This window comes from Somniosus microcephalus, chromosome 15 (assembly GCF_052327205.1).
Source record: "Somniosus microcephalus isolate GS21.2 chromosome 15, FLI_Smic_1.0, whole genome shotgun sequence".
In the NCBI taxonomy this organism is placed as follows: domain Eukaryota; kingdom Metazoa; phylum Chordata; class Chondrichthyes; order Squaliformes; family Somniosidae; genus Somniosus; species Somniosus microcephalus.
Genome location: NC_141001.1, coordinates 3,882,773 through 3,907,454, shown reverse-complemented (window position 1 = coordinate 3,907,454; position 24,682 = coordinate 3,882,773). Strand labels below are relative to the sequence as shown.

Sequence of the window (24,682 nt, the reverse complement as noted above, 5' to 3'; positions counted from 1 at the left end):
CTCCCCTTCCTTCCTTCCTTCCCTCTCCCCAACCGCGCTCTCTCTTCTCTCTCTCCCCTGTGTGTGCCTGTCCCTCTCTCTCTCTCTCTCTCTCTCTCTCTCTTTGCCTGTCTCTCTTTCTTCCCCTGTCTCTCTCTTTCTCTTTCTCCGCCTGTCTCTCTCTCTCCCCTGCCTCTCTCTCTCTCTCTCCCTTCTCCCTCTATTTCTCGTGTTCCCCCTATCACTGCTGAAGCTAACCCACTCACCCTTTGACCTCTTGTCTGTAGTGTGAGTGCCTTTAAGAGAGAACTACTTTTACAGCTCCTGTATACTGTAGTACCGGCAGTGACCACACCTGTATATAAGCCTTGCGCATGCCTCTGTACCCCCAGTCTTGAGACTACCCTCCTCCAGTAAACACCTGTTGATTGTTAAGTTACAGCATCCGTGTGGTTATTGAAAAACATCATACTCTCAGAATCACGGATCTAACAGTGGCGACGAGTGTCGATTCGAATCTACCTGCAACTCTGCATTTCCCTTCGAGGATTCGCTCCGGAGGGCGGTGGAAGAAAGTCGAGGCCAGAAACACGGGCGTCGTCCACGAGCAACCGCCCAGTCGTCCGGCAGAGAGTGAACATCGCAGAGGAGGCTGTGGAGAGCTGGGCTTGGTTCCCCAGCCACGACGATCAGCAACAGACTGACGACAGGTACAGCGCAGACCCTTCCCAGACAGCGGCGGCTGGAGCCGACCAACGGCAGAGAAAAAGCCGAGCAGCGTCGACGGGGTAAGACAGAGGGTGAAGCGCACAGGGCGCAGCCGGGGGTTGAAAACCGAGCGGCGTCAAGGAAAAACAGAACGGAGAGAGAGAGGGTAAAGCAGCAGCCGGGTTCAGGACCGAGCGGCGGAAACGGGAAAGGCGCACAGAAAAAAAAAAACACGTGCAGAGCACAGCCAGGTCTCAGGGCTGAACAGTGTCCGCGGGGAGAAGAAGGGAGAGCGCGGGAAACGCCATTGAGCCACGGAGAAGAAGGAAGAGCGCGGGAGACGCCATTTTTAGAAGTCGCAGCGGAGAAGAAGGGCGAGCGCGGGAAGAAAGGAAAGCGCGAGAGACGCCATTTTGTGCCAGCGGAGAAGAAGGGAGAGCGCGGGAGACGCCATTTTTGGCAATTAAATCACACCCAGGGATGCCGAAGAGTAGCAGTATCTCTACGTTCGACAATGAAGTCGAAGATTGGGCGACATATGTGGAACGTATTGAGGTGTACTGCAGGGCGAATGAAGTGCCAGATGCTAGGAAGCACTGGTTTTGTTAAATTCCATGGGTGCAAAAACTTATGGGTTACTGCGAAACCTAATAACCCCAGAGAAGCCCGTGAATAAGAATTTCGAAAGCATAGTAGAAATCCTACAGGACCACTTAAACCCCACACCGCTGCTGATAGCAGAACGATTTAAATTCCATAAAAGGAACCAACACAAAGACGAAAGCAATGCTGAGTACTTAACGGAACTGCGCAAGCTATCGAAACACTGCCAGTTTGGAGTGGGACTAGCAGATACGTTAAGGGACAAGTTTGTGTGTGGGCTTCAAAATGAAGGAACCCAGAAACGGCTTCTATCAGAAAAGGACCTTACGCTGGACAAGGCTTTCAGTATGGCAGTATCACACGAAGCAGCCGCAAGGAACGCTGCAGAGATACAACGGAGACCGCAAGAATATGGCACCAATGAAATGTCCTATGGAACAGGGAAGTGTTATCGCTGCGGCAGAACAACACATGACCAGAAGGATTGTTAGTTCAAGGACCAAGTGTGCAGACAGTGTGGAAAAGCAGGACACATAGCAAGAGTCTGCAGGTCTGGGAAGAAAACCAACAGCAAGAAATCTCCACAGTAGAAGTACAAAAAGGTACATAAGGTGATGGACAGTGGTTCAGACGAACAGAAAAGTGATACAGACTCTGGAAGCAAGGAGCTGGGTTGTCTGAAACTACATAAGGTAACCAAAATGGAGGATCACCAGACTATCTGGGTTACACTCAAGATAGACGGAGTCCAAGTGAAAATGGAATTGGACACAGGATCAGCCCTAACAGTCATAAACCAAAGGGACTACAAGCGGCTATTTTCACACATACCCTTGAAAGCTACGGAGATTGTCTTGAAGACGTACACGGGGCAAAAAGTCTACCCCAAAGGAAAAATAAGGGTGAAAGTGATATACAAAGGCCAGGAAATACCTAAAATGGATATATATGTATTGCCAGATGGAGGACCACCACTGCTAGGACGTGAATGGATCCGGAAGATACAATTAGATTGGCATTCCATACAGGCACTGAATGTTGAGGCCAAAAAGGATGACGACGTCACACCTGGACGACTGTCAAAAATGCAAACTGACGCAAAAGAAGTGTTCCAGGAGGGACTCGGAACACTAAAAGGCATAACAGCAACGATTAAAATAGAGGAAAATGCAAGCCCAAAGTTTCTGAAGGCCAGACCAGTGCCTTATGCGATCAGACCAGCCGTTGAAGCAGAGCTGGAAGGGTTGGAACGTTCAGGAGTACTGTCCAAAGTAGACTGGAGCGAGTGGGCTACACCCATCGTTCCTGTAATGAAGAGGTCGTTGAGTAATACGCCTGGGGAACCAAAGAAGGACCGCATCTGTGGGGATTTTAAGGTGACAGTGAACCCAGTCCTCCACATGGTACAATCTCCGCTTCCACGAATTGAGGATATTTTCGCCTCGCTATCTGGAGGTAAACGCTTCACCAAAATTGATCTAGCCCAGCCGTACTTGCAAATGGAGGTAGAAGAAGCCTCGAAACAATACCTCACGATCAACACTCATAAAGGTCTCTACCAATACAACCGGCTGGTGTTCGGGGTAGCATCGGCTCCGGCTATTTGGCAAAGGGCGATGGATCAAGTCCTGCAAGGGATTCCAGGGACCCAGTGTTATTTGGACGACATCCTGGTCACGGGCGAAAATGACAGTGATCACCTCGCCAACTTGGAGAAGGTGCTCACCAGATTAAAGGAATATGGGCTACGAGCTAATTGCCACAAGTGCGAGTTTTACCAGAAGCAGATCTCGTATTGTGGCCACGTTATCGATGAAGAGGGGTTACATAAGTCCCCTGAAAAGATTGAGGCAGTAGTCAAGGCTGCAGCACCGGAAAATGTGTCAAAACTGAGGTCGTTCCTCGGGCTGGTAAACGACTACCATAAGTTCTTACCAAATTTGTCTACGGTATTACACCCACTGAACACCCTACTGCAAACAGGGGTACCATGGAAGTGGACTGACGAACGTAAACGAGCTTTCCAGAAGTGCAAAGAATTGATCACATCAAAAGAAGTGTTGGTCCATTTCAACCCAGCACTACCAATTCGTTTGGCATGTGATGCATCACCCTATGGTATTGGAGCGGTGCTGTCGCACAAATTCCCAGACGGGTTGGAGAGGCCAGTAGCCTTTGCGTCTCGGTCACTAACCTCAGCCGAGCGCAACTACGCCCAGATTGACAGGGAGGCCCTCAGCCTAGTATGGGGAGTAAAAAAATTCAACCACTATCTGCATGGGCAGTAGTTCACCTTGCTGACTGACCACCAACCACTTGTCTCCATCTTTAATCCTAAGAAGGGTGTTCCAGTGATGACTGCACAACGGTTACAAAGATGGTCCCTGTTTCTAGGGGCGAATCAATATGAAATAGAATATAAAGGCACAAAACAGCATGGAAACGCTGATGGGCTATCACGCCTGCCACTGCCTACTGTGGAGGAAGCACCAGCAGTGGACCCTATCGAGATATTTTATTCGTCAATAATTGAACGATTGCCAGTAACGAACGCGGATATAGAGAAGGAGACCCGCAATGATCCGACGCGCTCTTGGGTATATGATTTGACGGTGAGGGGATGGCCAACACATGGCGACTCACTGTTGCCAGCATTCTCATCCAGAAGAGAACAGCTGTCAGTATGCCAGGGGACATTGATGTGTGGATCCAGAGTGGTGATTCCACCCAAGTTAAGGGAGAGAGTGCTAAATGAGCTTCATGAAGGTCATCTGGGAGGAGTGAAAATGAAAAGCCTTGCTAGGGCTTATGTGTGGTGGCCGGGAATCGATCAACAAATCGAGGACCTAACCAAGAGCTGCTCAGGATGCCAGAAGGTCCAAAATGCACCACAACATGCCCCTCTACACCCATGGGAGTGGCCCTCCTCTCCATGGCAACGGGTGCATATTGATTTTGCTGGTCCATTCATGGACTCAATGTTCTTAATAGCAGTGGATGCTCATTCGAAATGGCCTGAGCTGATAAACATGTCCTCAACCACTACAGAGAAAACGATTGCAGTCCTACGGACCATATTTGCCAGGAACGGCTTGCCAGAGCAGATTTGCTCTGATAATGGACCACAGTTTGTGTCCGAAGAGTTTTGGAAATTTATGAGAAGGAATGGGGTAAGGCATTACACATTCGCCCCGTATCATCCAGCCACAAATGGATTGGCTGAGAGGTTCGTACAAACCTTTAAAAAGGCGAGAAAGGCCATGTGCGACGATGAAATTCCACTACAGCATAAGGTGGACAATTTCTTATTAGCCTACAGAAATGCGACACATGCAGTTACCAACCAGACCCCGGCCATGATGTTCTTTAACCGAAGGTTGAGATCTCGTCTGCATTTGCTCAGACCAAATGTGCGAAGAAATGTTGAGGATAAACAATTCCAGCACATCAATGAGAAGCCGACAAGGAGCTTCAACGTAGGACAACCAGTCTTGGCCCGTGACTACCAAACAGAGAAATGGCAACCCGGAACGATATGCACAAGGCAGGGGCCATTAATGTACACAGTGGATGTCGGGGAGAACATTGTGAGACGCCACGTCGATCAGATCTTAGCGTCACAGGAACGAGTCAACCCCATGTCTCGAGTACCTGGGGATGAACCCGACATACCGGTAGCATCTACCTCAGAACCAGTAGCAATGGAAACCGATGAACTAACCGACGAAAAGGGGCCAGAATCGCCTCCGCACCAAGAACAAGAACCTCAGGAAAGGCACTATCCCGAAAGGATCAGGAAGCCGCCCCAAAGACTGAATCTATAAATGGACTATTGTTGTTTAATGTACATGTTAAAGTGTTAATTGTTATTTGAATATTATGTGTACTGCTAATCTAAAAGGGGAGGAATTGTAGTGTATGTGCCTTTAAGACAGAACTGCTTTTACAGCTCCTGTATACTGTAGTACCGGCAGTGACCACACCTGTATATAAGCCTTGAGCATGCCTCTGTACCCCCAGTCTTGAGACTACCCTACTCCAGTAAACACCTGTTGATTGTTAAGTTACAGCATCCGTGTGGTTATTGAAAAACATCATACTCTCAGAATCACGGATCTAACATTGTCTATTTCCCTTCTTTTGGTATGTTCTGAAGTAATGGGAGGTGCTATTACCCATCATCCATCACTGAAACTTCTGGTCTAGTCCCTGATTGGCAGGATGGGTTTCAACACGGCTGTTCCCTGGAACATCTGGAACTCTGCTCTTCTGCACGTTAACTTGTATTTTGATCTTGCCTTGGCAGAAAACTCACAATTTCTCTCTGCCTTCCTGGGTGACACCAGAAGTGATCGCTCATCTGGGAGAACTGAACGACTTTGGCATGGAAATCCTCTTCGGACTTCATGAAGCGCATGAGAAATCGCGGCTCCAAGGGGGTGAGTGAGGTCCGGGTGTTTGGGGTGGGGCGTGCAGAGGAAAAGAGAAAGGGCGAGACGGGCGCAGTGAGTTGACGCAGTAACAAAGCTGCAGTTACCCCGCAGGTGTATGCTGGGTACTGTCCTGCTGCAGCAATGTGGCTGGCATCTTCCTCTTCCTCTCCCACCTGTCATCCCAGCCAAGATGGCAGCCAGGCACCCGCTTCCACACTTGCGTCAACGCCCCTCTGAGATCAGCGGTGAGGAGGGGCATAGAAGTGTTGGCAAGGGACTCCACCTCTGACCTCCTTTCCTACTGACCTTTGCACCTGTCTAACCCCACCATAAAGAGAAGATGCCATATTTTGGGTTTTGGAATCTTCATAGAGAGGACTGTGGGATTGAGTTATGATTCAGTGTTTTTTAAAAACAAAATGTATTTACATAGGTTTTAACAAGAAAGGCCACAGGTTGCAGGCATTGAGTATGCTGATAGGGAGATGACATAGAAACATAGAAGATAGGAGCAGAAGTAGGCCATTCGGCCCTTCGAGCCTGCTCCGCCATTCAATGAGATCATGGCTGATCATCCAAATTCAGTACCCTGTCCCTGCCTTCTCCCCATATCCCTTGATCCCCTTAGCCTCAAGAAATATATCCAACTCTTTCTTGAATATATTCAATGAACTGGCCTCCACCGCCCTCTGTGGCAGAGAATTCCACAGGTTCACCACTCTCTGGGTGAAGAAATTCCTCCTCATTTCTGTCCTAAATGGCTTACCCCTTATCCTTTGACTATGACCCCTGGTTCTGGACTCCCCGGCCATCAGAAACATCCTTTCTGCATCTAGTCTGTCCAGACCTGACAGAATTTTATAGGTTTCAATGAGATCCCCTCTCAATCTTCTAAACTCCAGTGAGTATAAGCCCAATCGACACAATCTCTCCTCGTACGTCATTCCTGCCATCCCAGGTATCAGCCTGGTGAATCTTCGCTGCACTCCCTCCAATGGCAAGAACGTCCTTCCTCAGGTAAGGTGACCAAAACTGCACACAAAACCAAGGTGTGGTCTCACCAAGGCCCTGTACAACTGCAGCAAGACATCCTTGTTCTTGTACTCGAACCCTCTTGCTACGAAGGCCAACATACCATTTGCCTTCTTAACCGCCTGCTGCACCTGCATGCTTACCTTCAGCGACTGGTGCACAATAACACCTAGGTCTCTTTGCACTTCCCCTTCTCCCAATCTATTGCCATTCAAATAATAATCTGCCTTCCTGTTTTTGCCACCAAAGTGGATAACCTCACATTTATCCACATTATAGTGCATTTGCCATGTTCCTGCCCAATCACCCAACCTGTCCAAATCGTACTGGAGTTTCACGACATCCTCCTCACAGCTTACCCTCCCACCCAGCTTTGTGTCGTCTGCAAATTTGGAGATATTACATCCAATTCCCTCGTCCAGATCATTAATATATATTGTGAACAGCTGGGGTCCTAGGACCGATCCTTGCGGTACCCCACTAGTCACTGCCTGCCACTCGGAAAACGACCCGTTTATTCCAACTCTTTGCTTTCTGTCCGCCAACCAGTTCTCTATCCAAGTCAATACCTTGCCCCCAATCCCTTGTGCCTTAATTTTGCACGCTAATCTCGTATGTGGGACCTTATCGAAAGCCTTCTGAAAGTCCAAATACACCACATCCACTGGTTCTCCCTTATCCATTTTACCAGTTACATCCTCAAAAAATTCCAGTAGATTAGTCAAGCATGATTTACCTTTTGTAAATCCATGTTGACTTTGTCCGATCCTGTCACTGCTTTCCAAGTGCTCTGCTATTACATCTTTTACAATAGACTCTCTCATTTTCCCCACTACCGATGTCAGGCTTACCGGCTATAATTCCCCGCTTTTTCTCGACCACCTTTTTTGAATAGTAAGGTAACATTAGCTACCCTCCAATCCATGGGTACTGTTCCAGAGTCTATCGAGTTCTGGAAGATGACCAGCAATGCATCTACTATCTCTAGGGCCACTTCCTTAAGTACCCTGGGATGTAGACCATCAGGCCCTGGGGATTTATCGGCCTTCAGTCCCATCAATTTTCCGAACACCATTTCCCTACAGATACTGATTTCTTTCAGTTCCTCCCTCTCATTAGACCCTATGTTCCCCGGCATCTCTGGGAGGTTTTTTGTGTCCTCCTTTGTGAAGACAGAACCAAAGTATGTATTTAGTTGGTCAGCCATTTCCTTGTTTCCCATTATAAATTCCCCTGATTCTGACTGTAAGGGACCTACGCTTGACTTCACCAATCTTTTTCTCTTCACATATCTATAAAAGCTTTTACAGTCAGTTTTTATGTTCCCTGCAAGCTTACTCTCATATTCTATTTTCCCTTTCTTAATTAATCCCTTTGTCCTCCTTTGTTGACTCCTAAACTGCTCCCAATCCTCAGGATTATTGCTTTTTCTAGCCAATTTATATGTCCTCTCCTTGGATCTTATGCTATGCCTAATTTCCCTTGTTAGCCACGGTTGAGTCACCTTTTTTGTTTTATTTTTATGCCAAACTGGGATGAACAAATTCTGTAGCTCATCCATTCGGTCTTTGAATGTTTGCCATTGCCTATCCACCGTCAACCCTTTGAGTGCCATTCCCCAATCAATCCTACCCAACTCGCTCCTCAGACCATCGTAGTTTCCTTTATTTAAATTCAGGACCCTAGTCTCTGAGTCAACTACTTCATTCTCCATCTTAATGAAGAATTCTATCATATTATGATCGCTCCGACCCAAGGGGCCTCATACAACAAGATTGCTAATTAATCCTTTCTCGTTACATAATACCCAGTCTAAGATGGCCTGATCTCTGGTTGGTTCCTCGACATATTGGTCCAGGAAGCCATCCCGTAAACACTCCAGGAATTCCTCCTCCACAGTATTGTTACTAATTTGGTTGGCCCAATCTATATGTAGATTAAAGTCACCCATGATGACTGCTGTGCCCTTATTGCACGCTTCTTTAATTTCCCTTTTAATGCCATCCCCAACCTCCGCCTTACTGTTTGGAGGTCTATATACCACTCCCACTAATGTTTTTTTCCCCTTAGTATTTCTCAATTCTACCCATACAGATTCCACATCATCAGAGCTAATATCCTTCATTACAATTGTGTTAACCCCCTCTTTAACCAGTAATGCTACCTCACCTCCCTTTCCTTTTTGCCTGTCTTTCCTGAATATCGAATACCCCTGGATGTTGAGTTCCCAGTCTTGGCCATCCTTGAGCCACGTTTCCGTAATCCCAACCAAATCATATTCGTTTACCTCTATTTATGCAGCCAATTCATCCACCTTATTACAAATGCTCCTCGCATTAAGACACAAAGCCTTCAGGCTTGTTTTTTTAACACTCTTAGACCTATTAGAATTATTATTTATTGTGGCCATGTTTGATTTAAACCGTTGATTTCTCTGACTGCCACTTTTGTTTTTCTCCTTCCTATCTTTTGCTTTTATCTCTGTTTTCCTTTCCTCTGTCTCCCTGCTCAGGTTCCCAACCCCCTGCCATTTTAGTTTAAACCCCCCCGAACAGTGCTAGGGTGGGAGAAGGCTCGTGTGGAGCATAAACACACCGCTACTAACCAGTTGGGCCGAATGGCTGTAAATTCTGTGTAATTTTATGTATATTGAAGCCAGACGGGATTGAAAATTGTGGAATTTTCAATTAAAGCAGTGAGAGTTAGTTGTCTCATTCCAGGCCCATTAGCCAGGCACCTTCTCCTCATCTTGTTCGACCCCTCTCGCCTCTCCTACATATACTCATTGTCTATGCCCCCTCCCCGCTAATCGCCACCCTGAGTTTTCCCCCAGAGATATCCTGCCTCCTTCCTTCCCTCAGCCTCTGCACTGAATGACTTCTCATCCTCGGTGATTTCAATTTCCATCTCCACTCCCAAAACTTCTCCCTCTATATAAAGTCTCTGATCCCTATTTATGGCCACTGCCTTGACCTTGCCACCTCGTGCTGCCTCTCAGCTCCCATGATCTTGATCACTGACATCACAGATTCCCTCACCACTCATGTCCCCTGACCCCCCCTTTCCAACCTTACCTCTTACCCAAGTCATTTAAAACCGCACTTTCAAACACCCCACTGTTTCCGTTCACTATGAAATTTCTGCAGTTGCCACTTTGCTCAACCACTCACTCTCTTCCCCCTTTGATCCCGTCTCCAGCAAAACCCTTACTCCCCCCCCCCCCCCCCTCCCCTGGTTATTCACCCTCAAGTCCAAGGGGTGCAGAGTTGAGTATATCTGCCATATAAACGGTTTAGCCATTCATCGCCAGATCTGGCTGGAGCACAAAAGCTCAATCAGGTCCTGCTCTCATCTATCAAAACTACTCGCTACTCCAAGATTATCCTGGAATGAAAAGGTAACCCCCGGCTTCTTCTATCCACTACCAACCATCCCCTTAAACCCCTCTCCCCTGCCCCCTCCACCCTGACCTCCAACAACCAGTGTGATGAGACCATGGACTTCTTTGTCACTAAGGTTGAGATCATCCGTTCTGCTGCTTCCCTCCCCTTAGCCCACCAAGTCAAACTCTGCCCGAGCCCTGAATACCTGTCTCTCTCTAGTCCCCTCATGCCCTCTCCGAGCTCATCTTGTCCAGGAGACCCACCTTCTGCTCTCTCGACGCTATTCCCACTAAACTACTGACCGCCCAACTTCCCTTCCTGGCCCCCATGTTAGCTGATATTGTAAATGTCAGGTAGTGTCCCCTTCCCTTTCAAAATCAGAGTCATCCCCTCCCTCCTCAAAAAAAACAACCCTTGACCCCTCTGCACTTGCAGAATACCGTCCTATCTCCAACCTCCCTTTCCTCTCCAAAGTGTTTGAACATGACACCTCCCAAATCCGTGCCCATTTTTGCCGCAACTCCATGTTTGAATTGCTCCAGTCAGGTTTCTGTCTCTGCCACAGCACTGAAATGGCTCTCATCAAAATCACAAATGACATCATATGTGACAGTGACCGTGGTACACTATCCCTCCTCATCCTTCTCAACTTGTCTGCAGCCTTTGACACAGTTGACCACTCCATCCTCCTCCAATTCCTCTCCACCGTCGTTCAGCTGGGTGGGACTGCCCTCACCTGGTTCCACTTTTACCTATCTGATCGTAGCCAGAACATATCCAACAATAGTTCTCTTCCAGCCCTACAACCCTCCAAGATCTCTGCGCTCCTCCAATCCTGGCATCAATTGTAGTGTATGTGCCTTTAAGAGCCCCCTGTGTACTGTAATGCCGGTAATGGCCACTCGGGCTATATAAGCCTGTATATTGTGTTGTATCAGTTAGTTCACCTCCAGACTTCGTTCAGTAAACACCTGTGAAACCAACTCCTGTCTTCAGTGTCTCTATTAACACACGGACACAACAGTGGCGACGAATTGGAAACGGACTTACCTGCAATTCGGCAGCACCTCAAGGACATCGATTCCTCTGACGTCCAAAGTCGAAGAAAAGCAAGAAAAAGAAAAAGCTGTGGTTTCACCAGCTAGCCGAGCTGGTGGCAGGTACTGCAATAATCCTTCCTGGGCGTCGGGCTGGGGCTCCAGCGGCTGGCTCAGCAGCGAAGGCGGAGGCAAGCAGTAACAGACGGGGAGGGAGCACTCTGGAGACGGCTGGCGCTGCAAGCAGGTCGGCATTCAGACTTAGCAGAGAGAGGGAACGAGTCTCCACCTGTAAATGGACAAAAAAAATCCACGGACAGGAAAAAAAAAATCAATAAAGAAAAGTACAGAAAGGTACAAATGATGACGGACAGTAGCTCCGAAGACCAGAAGAGCGATAGCGACTCCGAAAACAAGAGACTAAGCTGTCTCAAATTACATAATGTAATTGCCAAAGAAGATTACCAGACCATTTGGGTTACCCTCACGATAGCAGGGTCCCCAGTTAAAATGGAGCTAGATACAGGATCAGCTCTGACCGTCATAAATCGACGGGATTACGAGCGGTTATTTCCGCATTGATGCACTATCAACAACACCAAAGACTACGAGTTGAACTTATACGAAGTAGGCTTTTATTGACTAAGAACTGGAGCATGCCTCTGCTAGTGGATCCATCCTAAGAGCTCCCGGGGGAAGGGTGGTGAGTCACCTTTATACCCGGGCTTAGGGGTGGAGCCAGGGGCGGAGACATGCCCGGACCTGTACAGAGTTAACAGTGGTTTACCACACAGACATGTACAGAGTTAGCAGTGGTTTACCACACGCATATACCTTTAAAAGACACATCCATTATCTTGAAAACATATACGGGGCAGAAAGTATACCCCAAAGGAAAAATAAGGGTGCCTGTTGTATACAACGGCAAGGAAATACAAAAGTTGTATTTATACATTCTACAAGATGGTGGTCCACTGCTGTTGGGACGTGAATGGATCAGAAAAATACGTTTAGACTGGCACTCCATTCAGGCACTGACGGTGACCAGTAAGGAAAAAAATGATGATGACGTCATACCTGAACGATTAAAAGACATCTTGGCCAACGCCAAAGAAGTGTTTCAAGAAAAACTAGGAACCTTGAAAGCCATCACCGCCTCAATAAAAGTGGAAGATGCGGCAATTCCCAAGTTTTTTAAGGCAAGACCGGTGCCATACGCAATTCATCCAGCAGTCGAGGCAGAGCTGGAGAATTTGGAAAAGGCAGGCGTATTATCCAAAATAGATTGGAGCGAGTGGGCAACACCCATCATCCCAGTCATGAAGAAAACGTTGAATAATGATAAATCTGAAGAACAGAGAAAAATTCGCATCTGTGGAGACTTCAAGGTGACTGTAAACCCGGTCCTTCACACGGTACAGTATCCTCTTCCGAGGATAGAAGATATTTTCACCTCACTATCCGGAGGGAAACGTTTCACCAAAATTGACTTGGCACAGGCATATCTACAGATGGAGGTTCTAAAAAGTATCTCACGATAAATACACACAAAGGTCTGTACCAGTACAATCGACTGGTTTTCGGAGTAGCATCCGCTCCAGCCATCTGGCAAAGAGCTATGGAGCAAGTCCTCCAAGGGATTCCGGGGACTCAATGCTACCTAGACGACATCCTTGTAACAGGAGAAAACGACAACGAGCACCTTGCCAATTTGGAGCAGGTGCTCACTAGGCTAAGAGAACGGGGCCTACGAGCAAATCGCCCCAAGTGCGAATTTTTCCAGAATCAAATATCATATTGTGGCCACATAATTAATAAGGAAGGGTTGCATAAGTCACCTGAAAAAATTGAAGCGGCCATAAAAGCCCCAGCACCTGAAAATGTTTCACAATTAAGGTCGTTCCTGGGATTAATAAGTTCAGTAAAAATTTATGATAGTAATTTATCAACTCTTCTGCACCCTCTTAATGAGTTGCTACAAACAGGAGTAATTTGGAAATGGAGCGAAGACTGTAAACATGCCTTCCATAAATGCAAAGACTTAATCACGTCCAAAGAAGTTTTGGCTCATTACAACCCATCACTGCCAATCAGACTGGCATGCGATGCATCCCCTTACGGCGTAGGAGCGGTATTATCGCATAAATTCCCTGATGGCTCAGAACGGCCGATAGCTTTTGCGTCACGCTCATTGAACTCAGCTGAGCGTAACTATGCCCAAATCGACAGGGAAGCACTCAGCCTGGTATGGGGAGTGAAGAAATTCAACCATTACCTACACGGACAAAAATTTACCTTGTTGACTGACCATCAACCCCTCATCTCCATATTCAACCCTAAAAAGGGTGTTCCCATTATGACAGCGCAAAGGCTACAGAGGTGGTCCCTTTTTCTAGGGGCGCACCAATATAACATAGAATACAAAGGATCAAAACAGCATGGGAATGCTGACGGTTTATCGCGCCTACCGTTGCCAATGGTAGAAGAGGCACCTACCGTAGACCCAGTGGAGATTTTCCACTCTACCATAGTCGAATGTCTACCAGTAACAAATTCTGCCATTGAAAGGGAAACTAGAAATGACCCGACTCTCTCACGAGTCTACGATTTAACAGTGAAGGGATGGCCAGCACATGGCAAACCACTGTTGCCAGCATTCTCGCAAAGAAGAGAACAGCTGTCAGTGTGCCGAGGAACCTTGATGTGTGGATCCAGAGTGGTGATTCCACCCAAACTCCAGGATAAAGTTCTAAAGGAGCTTCACGAGGGGCATCTGGGTGGAGTGAAAATGAAGAACCTAGCCAGGGCGTTTGTATGGTGGCCAGGTATCGATGGAGACATCGAAGAAATGACCAAGAGCTGCCTAGGATGCCAGAAGGTCCAAAACGCTCCACCACAAGCCCCTCTACATCCATGGGAGTGGCCCTCATCTCCATGGCAAAGGGTACACATCGACTTTGCTGGTCCATTTATGGACTCAATGTTCTTAATCGCGGTTGATGCACACTCCAAGTGGCCGGAGGTAATAAAGATGTCCTCCTCCACCACAGAAAAAACCATCACAGTATTAACGACCATATTTGCCAGGAATGGGCTGCCTGAACAGATCTGTTCTGATAATGGACCGTAATTTGTGTCCGAAGAATTCAGGAAGTTCTTAAAAAAACAATGGGGTTAAGCACTACACGTCCGCCCCATACCATCCCGCCACCAATGGATTGGCTGAAAGGTTTGTCCAGACCTTCAAGAAGGCCATAAAGGCCATGGGTAATGAAGACATAAAACTTCAGCATAAGGTGGATAACTTCTTGTTTGCATACAGGAATGCAACACATATGGTTACTAACCAAACTCCCGCCATGATGTTCTTCAATAGAAGCCTAAGATGCCGGCTGGATTTGATCAAGCCCAACATCAGAAGGGACGTGGAGAACCGGCAATTTCAAGGCATGAATGAAAGGCCAACTAGAACCTTCCAGATAGGTCAACAAGTTTTGGCCCGGGACTACCGTACCGAGAAATGGCAGCCTGGAACTATCTGCACACGACTAGGACCGCTGATGTATACCGTGGACATTGGAGAAAGCATAATAAGGCGCCATGCTGACCAAATCATAGAGTCATCCGAAAAGGGACAACCTACACCACAACTCTATACGCCTAATGATGAAGTAGAGATACCCATATCTACCTCCGATCTGGTGATACTGGAACCCGATGAACCCGACACTGGCATTCAAGCCGAATCAGCCTTGCCAAAAGAACCTACTACACCACCAGAAACTACTACACCACCGAGGCGTTATCCGGACCGAGTCAGGAAGCCTCCAGAGAGACTGACTTATAATTGATTAACTGCAGCAATGTGTAGATTATTTTTCTTGTAACATGTAATTAATGATTACTTCAAATATTATGTACTGGTTGGCTAAAAGGGGAGGAATTGTAGTGTATGTGCCTTTAAGAGCCCCCCTGTGTACTGTAATGCCGGTAATGGTCACTCGGGCTATATAAGCCTGTATATTGTGTTGTATTAGTTAGTTCCCCTCCAGACTTTGTTCAGTAAACACCTGTGAAACCAACTCCTGTCTTCAGTGTCTCTATTAACACACGAACACAACATCTTGCGCACCCCCAATTTTAATTGCTCCACTATTGTCGGCTGTGCCTTCAGCTGCTGAGGCACTAGCTCTGGAATTCCCTCCCGAGACACCTCCACATCTCTCTTCTCCTGTAAAACCCTCCTTAAAACCCAGGTCTTCGATCAAGTTTTTGATGACCGCTCCTAATGCTTCTTTCCTCGGTTTCTTTTGTCTGATTACCTTCCTGTGAAGCACCTTGGGACATTTTTCAATGTTAAAGGCGCTATTTAAATTCCAGTTGTTTGAGACATCATGGTTGTGCCCACCTCAGCCCACAAAAGTAACTCACAGACCAACAGGTTTTAAACAAGAGACTCTGAGCTGTAGGATTGAGGCCTGGAGCTGGAAGGTAAATTGCTGCAGTTAGAAGTTGGTTGAAAGACCGGTAATGCTGACAACTGCAAATCAGCCCACGGAAGGGACAGGGCATGGGGGTGATTATATTTTGTCACCAGTGTCTGTGAGGAGAGTTGGGAGATTGCAGTAAGTACGTGCAATTTGCTTTGACTGTTACTATGTGAAATACAGCAGCTTAACTGGCCTCCTTTGGCCATATGTTTCTCAGTCTGGAAGGCACGATATCCAATACAGATCACAAGGGGCCCTAGTGTTATACCCTTGGGAGTGGCTATTGTACAATTAAACATTGGCCAGTACGTGTACACTCCTGCACATAGGCTGTCCAGGCCACTGAGAGTGACCGGCACAATCCCATGTGAGGGAGTAGCTAAGGCAGATGTGAAACTTTAACAGGTGAGAAAACTGGAGGCAAGTCCTCCACGTCACTAGAATTAACCCCCAAAAACCAGGTCAAGAAGGTTATTGTTCCCACACAGACCCGTCTCTGGGAGGAGGGTCTGGTATCAAAGTAACTGTCCTCACACTGACCCGTCTCTGGGAGGAGGGTCTGGTATCAAAGTAACTGTCCTCACACTGACCCGTCTCTGGGAGGAGGGTCTGGTTTCACAGTAACTGTCCCCACACTGACCCGTCTCTGGGAGGGTCTGGTTTGACAGTAACTGTCCCCACACTGACCCGTCTCTGGGAGGAGGGTCTGGTTTCACAGTAACTGTCCCAACACTGACCCGTCTCTGGGAGGAGGGTCTGGTTTCACAGTAACTGTCCCCACACTGACCCGTCTCTGGGAGGAGGGTCTGGTTTCACAGTAACTGTCCCCACACTGACCCGTCTCTGGGAGGAGGGTCTGGTTTCACAGTAACTGTCCTCACACTGACCCGTCTCTGGGAGGAGGGTCTGGTTTCACAGTAACTGTCCCCACACTGACCCATCTCTGGGAGGGTCTGGTTTCACAGTAACTGTCCCCACACTGACCCGTCTCTGGGAGGAGGGTCTGGTTTCACAGGAACTGTCCCCACACTGACCCGTCTCTGGGAGGGTCTGGTTTCACAGTAACTGTCCCCACACTGACCCGTCTCTGGGAGGAGGGTCTGGTTTCACAGGAACTGTCCCCACACTGACACGTCCCTGGGAGGAGGGTCTGGTTTCACAGTAACTGTCCCCACACTGACCCGTCTCTGGGAGGAGGGTCTGGTTTCACAGTAACTGTCCCCACACTGACCCGTCTCTGGGAGGAGGGTCTGGTTTCACAGTAACTGTCTCTACACTGACCCGTCTCTGGGAGGAGGGTCTGGTTTCACAGTAACTGTCCCCACACTGACCCGTCTCTGGGAGGAGGGTCTGGTTTCACAGTAACTATCCCCACACTGACCCGTCTCTGGGAGGGTCTGGTTTCACAGTAACTGTCCCCACACTGACCCGTCTCTGGGAGGAGGGTCGGGCTTCACAGTAACTGTCCCCACACTGACCCGTCTCTGGGAGGGTCTGGCTTCGCAGCAACTGTCCACACACTGACCCGTCTCTGGGAGGAGGGTCTGGTTTCACAGTAACTGTCCTCACACTGACCCGTCTCTGGGAGGAAGGTCTGGTTTCACAGTAACTGTCCACACACTGACCCGTCTCTGCGAGGAGGGTCTGGTTTCACAGTAACTGTCCCCACACTGACCCGTCTCTGGGAGGAGGGTCTGGTTTCACAGTAACTGTCCTCACACTGACCCGTCTCTGGGAGGAGGGTCTGGTTTCACAGTAACTGTCCCCACACTGACCCGTCTCTGGGAGGGTCTGGTTTCACAGTAACTGTCCCCACACTGACCCGTCTCTGGGAGGAGGGTCTGGTTTCACAGTAACTGTCCCCACACTGACACGTCCCTGGGAGGAGGGTCTGGTTTCACAGTAACTATCCCCACACTGACCCGTCTCTGGGAGGAGGGTCTGGTTTCACAGTAACTGTCCCCACACTGACCCGTCTCTGGGAGGAGGGTCGGGCTTCACAGTAACTGTCCCCACACTGACCCGTCTCTGGGAGGGTCTGGCTTCGCAGTAACTGTCCACACACTGACCCGTCTCTGGGAGGAGGGTCTGGTTTCACAGTAACTGTCCTCACACTGACCCGTCTCTGGGAGGAGGGTCTGGTTTCACAGTAACTGCCCCCACACTGGCCATTCTCTGGGAGGAGGGTCTGGCTTCACAGTAACTGTCCCCACACTGACCCGTCTCTGGGAGGAGGGTCTGGTTTCACAGTAACTGTCCTCACACTGACCCGTCTCTGGGAGGAGGGTCTGGTTTCACAGTAACTGTCCCCACACTGACCCGTCTCTGGGAGGAGGGTCTGGTTTCACAGTAACTGTCCTCATACGGACCCGTCTCTGGGAGGGTCTGGTTTCACAGTAACTGACCCACACTGACCCGTCTCTGGGAGGGTCTGGTTTCACAGTAACTGCCCCCACTCTGACCCGTCTCTGGGAGGAGGGTCTGGTTTCACAGTAACTGTCCCCACACTGACCCGTCTCTGGGAGGAGGGTCTGGTTTCACAGTAACTGTCCCCACACAGACCCGTCTCTGGGAGGAGGGTCTGGTTTCACAGTAATTCAAATTCAAATTCAAATCACTTTATTGGCATGATAAGGTACATCTTATGTTGCCAAAGCATCAAAATACATTTATGGTTGAACACATAAACGCAGTTCTATTCATACAGTGTATAAACAGGTATATCCCTGAGTGTATAAATATACATTTGCATTGTTTATATATACTCTTTTCTTAGTTTACTGGTTGTCCCTCTGTTCATGGTAAGCTGTAACATAGTGTGCCACCAGTGTTACACAGCTTCTCTCCTCCCCCAGTAGGAATGGGAGTTTTTGGTTGTCATTCAGATTTCTGAATTCAGGGCATATTTGTGAGAATTTTTGGTAGAAATTCTCCCTGATGCCCTGATATTTTCCACAGGCTGTGAGGAAGTGCATCTCTGTCTCCACTACTCCCTGACTGCAGTGAGAGCATATCCTGTCTTCTCTTGGCAGCCTGGTCTGCCTGTGTCTGCCTTTTTCGATCGCTAGGCTATGTTCGCTAAGTGTGTACCTTGTCAAGGTTCTTCTCAGTTTGTTATCCTTTACCATGGTCAGGTAATCAGCTATGTTGTATTGTCTGTTTAGGGCCAAGTAGCAATTGAGTTTGCTTTGGGTTTTTGTTGTTTCTGCCCAATATGTCAGATATTTTTCCTTTTGCTTAGCGACGATTGTGTTGGGTCGAATTCTTTGTGTTACCCTGTCACTGTCCTGGGGCTGGTTATTGTTAGTATTGTTAGTAGTTACTTCACTGAGTCCCAGGACTAGTTGACTGAGGGTATTCTTCTTTATGGTCAGCTCTTGGCATTTCAGGGCGTCGTAGTGATAGCATTGGGGGTTGCTCATTTGTAGGTGATTCCAAAATTTGGTGGCTCTTTTTTGGATAGTGATTATTAATGGATATTGGCCTAGTTCCGCCCTGCATGCATTGTTTACTGTTTTCCTTTGAGTCCGGCGGATACTTTTACAGAATTCTGCATGTAGGATCTCAATTGGGTGTTTGTCCCATTTTGCAAATTCTTGTTGTGTTAGCGGTCCCCATACCTCACTGCCATAGAGCGCAATTGGTTCAATTACTGATTTGAAAATTTTGAGCCAAATGCTAATTGGGATTTCTATTTGGATTGATTTTTTGATGGCATAGAAAGCCCTTCTTGCTTTCTCTTTCAGTTCATTCACAGCCAGTTTGAAGTTTCCCGTAGAACTGATTTTTAAGCCCAAGTATGTGTAGTTAGTGGTTTGTTCAATTTTGGTTGTTCCTACTGTGAAATTTATTTTGGGTCCCTGATGTTTGGATCTTTGCTGGAACACAAGGACTTTGGTTTTTTGGGGATTTATTGTCAGGGCCCAAGTCTGGCAGTACGACTCCAGCAGGTCCAGGTTCTGCTGTAGACCCTCCTTAGTTGGTGACAGCAGAACCAGGTCGTCTGCATAGAGGAGGAATTTAACCTTGGATTCATATAGGGTGAGGCCGGGTGCTGTAGATTGTTCAAGTAGTTTTGCCAATCCATTTATGTAAATATTAAAGAGTGTCGGTGAGATTGGCGAGCCCTGCGTCACCCCCCGCCCCTGTGGGAAGTATTTTGTTTGTTTGTCTCCAATTTTAACTGCACATTTGTTGTTTGTATACATTGATTTAATTACATCATATGTTTTCCCTCCTACCCCGCTTTCGATAAGTTTCAGGAATAAACCGTCATGCCAGATGGAGTCGAAAGCCTTCTGGAAATCTACAAAGCATGCGTAGATTTTGCTTTTGTTATGGTGAACGTGTTTGTCAATTAGGGTCTGTAGGGTGAAGATATGATCGGATGTTCTATAGTTTGGCAGGAATCCAATTTGTCTCGGTTGCTGGTAACTGTCCCAACACTGACCCGTCTCTGGGAGGGTCTGGTTTCACAGTAACTGTCCCCACACTGACCCGTCTCTGGGAGGAGGGTCTGGTTTCACAGTAACTGTCCCCACACTGACCCGTCTCTGGGAGGAAGGTCTGGTTTCACAGTAACTGTCCCCACACTGACCCGTCTCTGGGAGGAGGGTCTGGTTTCACAGTAACTGTCCACACAGACCCGTCTCTGGGAGGAGGGTATGGTTTCACAGTAACTGTCCCAACACTGACCCGTCTCTGGGAGGAGGGTCTGGTTTCACAGTAACTGTCCCCACACTGACCCGTCTCTGGGAGGAGGGTCAGGTTTTGCAGTAACTGTCCCCACACTGACCCGTCTCTGGGAGGAGGGTCTGGTTTCACAGTAACTGTCCTCACACTGATCCCTCTCTGGGAGGGTCTGGTTTCACAGTAACTGTCCCCACACTGACCCGTCTCTGGGAGGAGGGTCTGGTTTCACAGTAACTGTCCCCACACTGACCCGTCTCTGGGAGGAGGGTCTGGTTTCACAGTAACTGTCCCCACAGTGACCCGTCTCTGGGAGGAGGGTCTGGTTTCACAGTAACTGTCCCCACACTGACCCGTCTCTGGGAGGGTCTGGTTTCACAGTAACTGTCCTCACACTGACCCTTCTCTGGGAGGAGGGTCTGGTTTCACAGTAACTGTCTTCACACTGACCCGTCTCTGGGAGGAGGGTCTGGTTTCACAGTAACTGTCCCCACACTGACCCGTCTCTGGGAGGAGGGTCTGGTTTCACAGTAACTGTCCCCACACTGACCCGTCTCTGGGAGGAGGGTCTGGTTTCACAGTAACTGTCCTCACAATGACCCATCTCTGGGAGGGTCTGGCTTCACAGTAGCTGTCCACACACTGACCCGTCTCTGGGAGGAGGGTCTGGTTTCACAGTAACTGTCCCCACACTGACCCGTCTCTGGGAGGAGGGTCTGGTTTCACAGTAACTGTCCTCACACTGACCCGTCTCTGGGAGGAGGGTCTGGTTTCACAGTAACTGACCTCACACTGACCCGGCTCTGGGAGGAGGGTCTGGTTTCACAGTAACTGTCCTCACACTGACCCGTCTCTGAGAGGAGGGTCTGGTTTCACAGTAACTGTCCCCACACTGACCCGTCTCTGGGAGGAGGGTCTGGTTTCACAGTAACTGTCCTCACACTGACCCGTCTCTGGGAGGAGGGTCTGGTTTCACAGTAACTGTCCCCACACTGACCCGCCTCTGGGAGGAGGGTCAGGTTTCACAGTAACTGTCCTCACACTGACCCGTCTCTGGGAGGATGGTCTGGTTTCACAGTAACTGTCCCCACACTGACCCATCTCTGGGAGGAGAGTCTGGTTTCACAGTAACTGTCCTCACACTGACCCGTCTCTGGGAGGAGGGTCTGGTTTCACTGTAACTGTCCTCACACTGACCCGTCTCTGGGAGGGTCTGGTTTCACAGTAACTGTCCCCACACTGACCCGTCTCTGGGAGGAGGGTCAGGTTTCTCAGTAACTGTCCTCACACTGACCCGTCTCTGGGAGGAGGGTCTGGTTTCACAGTAACTGTCCCCACACTGACCCATCTCTGGGAGGAGGGTCTGGTTTCACAGTAACTGTCCCCACACTGACCCGCCTCTGGGAGGAGGGTCAGGTTTCACAGTAACTGTCCTCACACTGACCCGTCTCTGGGAGGGTCTGGTTTCACACTAACTGTCCCCACACTGACCCATCTCTGGGAGGGTCTGGTTTCACAGTAACTGTCCCCACACTGACCCGTCTCTGGGAGGAGGGTCTGGTTTCACAGTAACTGTCCCCACACTGACCCGTCTCTGGGAGGAGGGTCTGGTTTCACAGTAACTGTCCTCACACTGACCCGTCTCTTGGTGGGACGATACATTATACAATTCTTGTCTGAGTGCTGTCACTCAATAACTGTATTTAGCAGCCTGTATTGTTACTGTGCGAGTGTGACCTCCTGTTCCTTTTACCCTGTGTCTAAAGCTTTGTTCTTTTTGCAGGCGTGCTCCTGAAACAGATCCTCCAAAACATTAATCAAGCGATAAATGCGTCTACTCCCACTCCCCGTCTCAAAATGATCATGTACTCGGCGGTGAGTTCTCCTATTGTGTCCTGGAAACTGAGGGTATTTCACATAAGCAATCGAGAGTATTGAATACAATTGATTGATAGGATTGAATACAAACGATCAATCGTATAACGATCGACAGTATTAAATACACCACGATCGACAGTATTAAAGACACCACGATCGACAGTATTAAATACACCACGATCGACAGTATTAAATACACTACGATCGACGGTATTCAATACACCACTATCGACAGTATTAAATACACCACGATCGACGGTATTAAATACACCACCATCGACGGTATTAAATACACCACCATCGACAGTATTAAATACACCACGATCGACAGTATTAAATACACCACCATCGACGGTATTAAATACACCACGATCGACAGTATTAAATACACCACGATCGACAGTATTAAATACACCGCGATCGACAGTATTAAATACACCGCGATCAACAGTATTAAATACACCACGATCGACGGTATTAAATACACCACAATTGACGGTATTAAATACACCACGATCGACGGTATTCAATACACCACGATTGACGGTATTAAATACACCACGATCGACAGTATTAAATACCCCGCAACGATCCTCAATCTGCAAGACATGCCGCTTGTCCCTGCCTTGCAGGTTTCTTGCAGCATGTGGATGAAGTATTTCTTCACAACTTGCACCCAATCAGGAGTCTCAGAAGCAGCCTGTGGCCGACTTGTGCTGCACTTAGCAGCTGAGTGATGGGGACAGTTCACTCATTGTCACACAGCATTCACCTCCTGTTGCCGCCTTAAAGCTATATTACACATTTACATTGTAGCAGGCTCTCTGCTCACATCTGAGGGAGCAAGCGGTGACAAGACCATTACAGGGCAAAGAAAGGTGTAAGCAGGGAGTGTGGTTGATTTGGGGAGTGGGTGCTTTACATTCCTTTCCTGTCCTTACCAATGTATGACACAGACCACTCGGTTCAACCCTTGCCCCCGATGCAGTATTCAGCACAGAGGCTTGTGGGATACCCAGCGGAGTGAGGGACCACTGCACTGTCGGAGGAACAGTAGTGAGGGAGCGCTGCACTGTCGGAGTAACAGTACTGAAGGAGCGCTGCACTGTCGGAGGAACAGTACTGAAGGAGCACTGCACTGTCGGAGGGGCAGTACTGAAGGAGCACTGCACTGTCGGAGGAACAGTACTGAAGGAGCGCTGCACTGTCGGAGGGGCAGTACTGAAGGAGCGCTGCACTGTCGGAGGAACAGTACTGAAGGAGCACTGCACTGTCGGAGGGGCAGTACTGAGGGAGCACTGCACTGTCGGAGGAACAGTACTGAAGGAGCGCTGCACTGTTGGAGGGGCAGTACTGAGGGAGTGCTGCACTTTCAATGGGGCAGTACTGAGGGAGCGCTGCACTGCCGGAGAGTCAGTACTGAAGGAGCGCTGCACTGTCGGAGGGGCAGTACTGAGGGAGCGCTGCACTTTCAGTGGGGCAGTACTGAGGGAGCGCTGCACTGCCGGAGAGTCAGTACTAAGGGAGTGCTGCACTTTCAGTGGGGCAGTACTGAGGGAGTGCTGCACTGTCAGAGGAACAGTACTGAAGGAGCGCTGCACTGTCAGAGGGGCAGTACTGAGGGAGTGCTGCACTGTCGGAGGGGCAGTACTGAGGGAGCGCTGCACTGTCAGAGGGGCAGTACTGAGGGAGTGCTGCACTGTCTCGGGATTTGGAGACTATAATTCTAACCCGCTTAAAAATTTGCATTCTTTCCACAGCACGATATAACGATTCTGGCTCTACAGAAAGCACTGAACGTGTACAGCGGCATCATTCCTCCATACGCTTCCTGTCACATGTTTGAGCTGTACCAAGAGGATGATGGGTAGGTCCTGGTGCTGTGTTTGAAACGCTCACTCTGCTAGCTCCCCTTCACTGATGCACACCTTTTCGTCCTGCTCACTCTTACTCAGCCACTTGGCTAGGGGCAGATTGCTGCCACACCCGGGCCACCAAACCCTTTATCCGTTCGTGGTTCCTGATGTCTTCTGATCATTTTGCAAGCTCACTCATGCATTTTATGGCATTGCGTTCGGTGTTTGTACCTCTCCCCGCTGACGGTGTCTGTAGCCAGCCCCCGGTGATGGTGTCTGTACCTGCCCCCGGTGACGGTCATAGGGCTAAAAATTCAGTTTGGGGCGCCAAGCTCGCCTGGGCGCCGTAATTACCGCTGCATGCGGAGCCACTTGCGCCATCCGGATATTCAGTTTCTGCGCCCCAAATGGAAGCGGGCCGCTAAACGAGGCTTCCCGCGCCCCGCTTGGGGCGCTGAAACTGAATATCGGCGCGCTAAGGGCCGCAGCGCCACCCGCTGCGGCACGGCAGGCTGCGGTACTGCAGGCCTTTCTCCCACTGTTAAGGGGGAGGTGCCTGCAACAGCGCGATCCCCACTCGCGAGTGCCGGCAAA

At 48.8% G+C, this 24,682-nt stretch overlaps 1 protein-coding gene across 2 annotated transcripts in view; it reads left to right on the top strand.

The window, feature by feature from the left end:
* The window catches only part of acp2 (acid phosphatase 2, lysosomal), a 191,107-nt gene that overhangs the window by 111,526 nt on the left and 54,899 nt on the right, over positions 1-24,682 (top strand). For both annotated transcript variants that reach the window (XM_086007464.1, XM_086007463.1), the window contains exons 7-9: positions 5,597-5,729; positions 22,138-22,229; positions 23,993-24,099. In XM_086007464.1, coding sequence (XP_085863590.1) covers positions 5,597-5,729; positions 22,138-22,229; positions 23,993-24,099 — 332 coding nt within the window. The remainder of the gene's footprint in view (positions 1-5,596; positions 5,730-22,137; positions 22,230-23,992; positions 24,100-24,682) is intronic.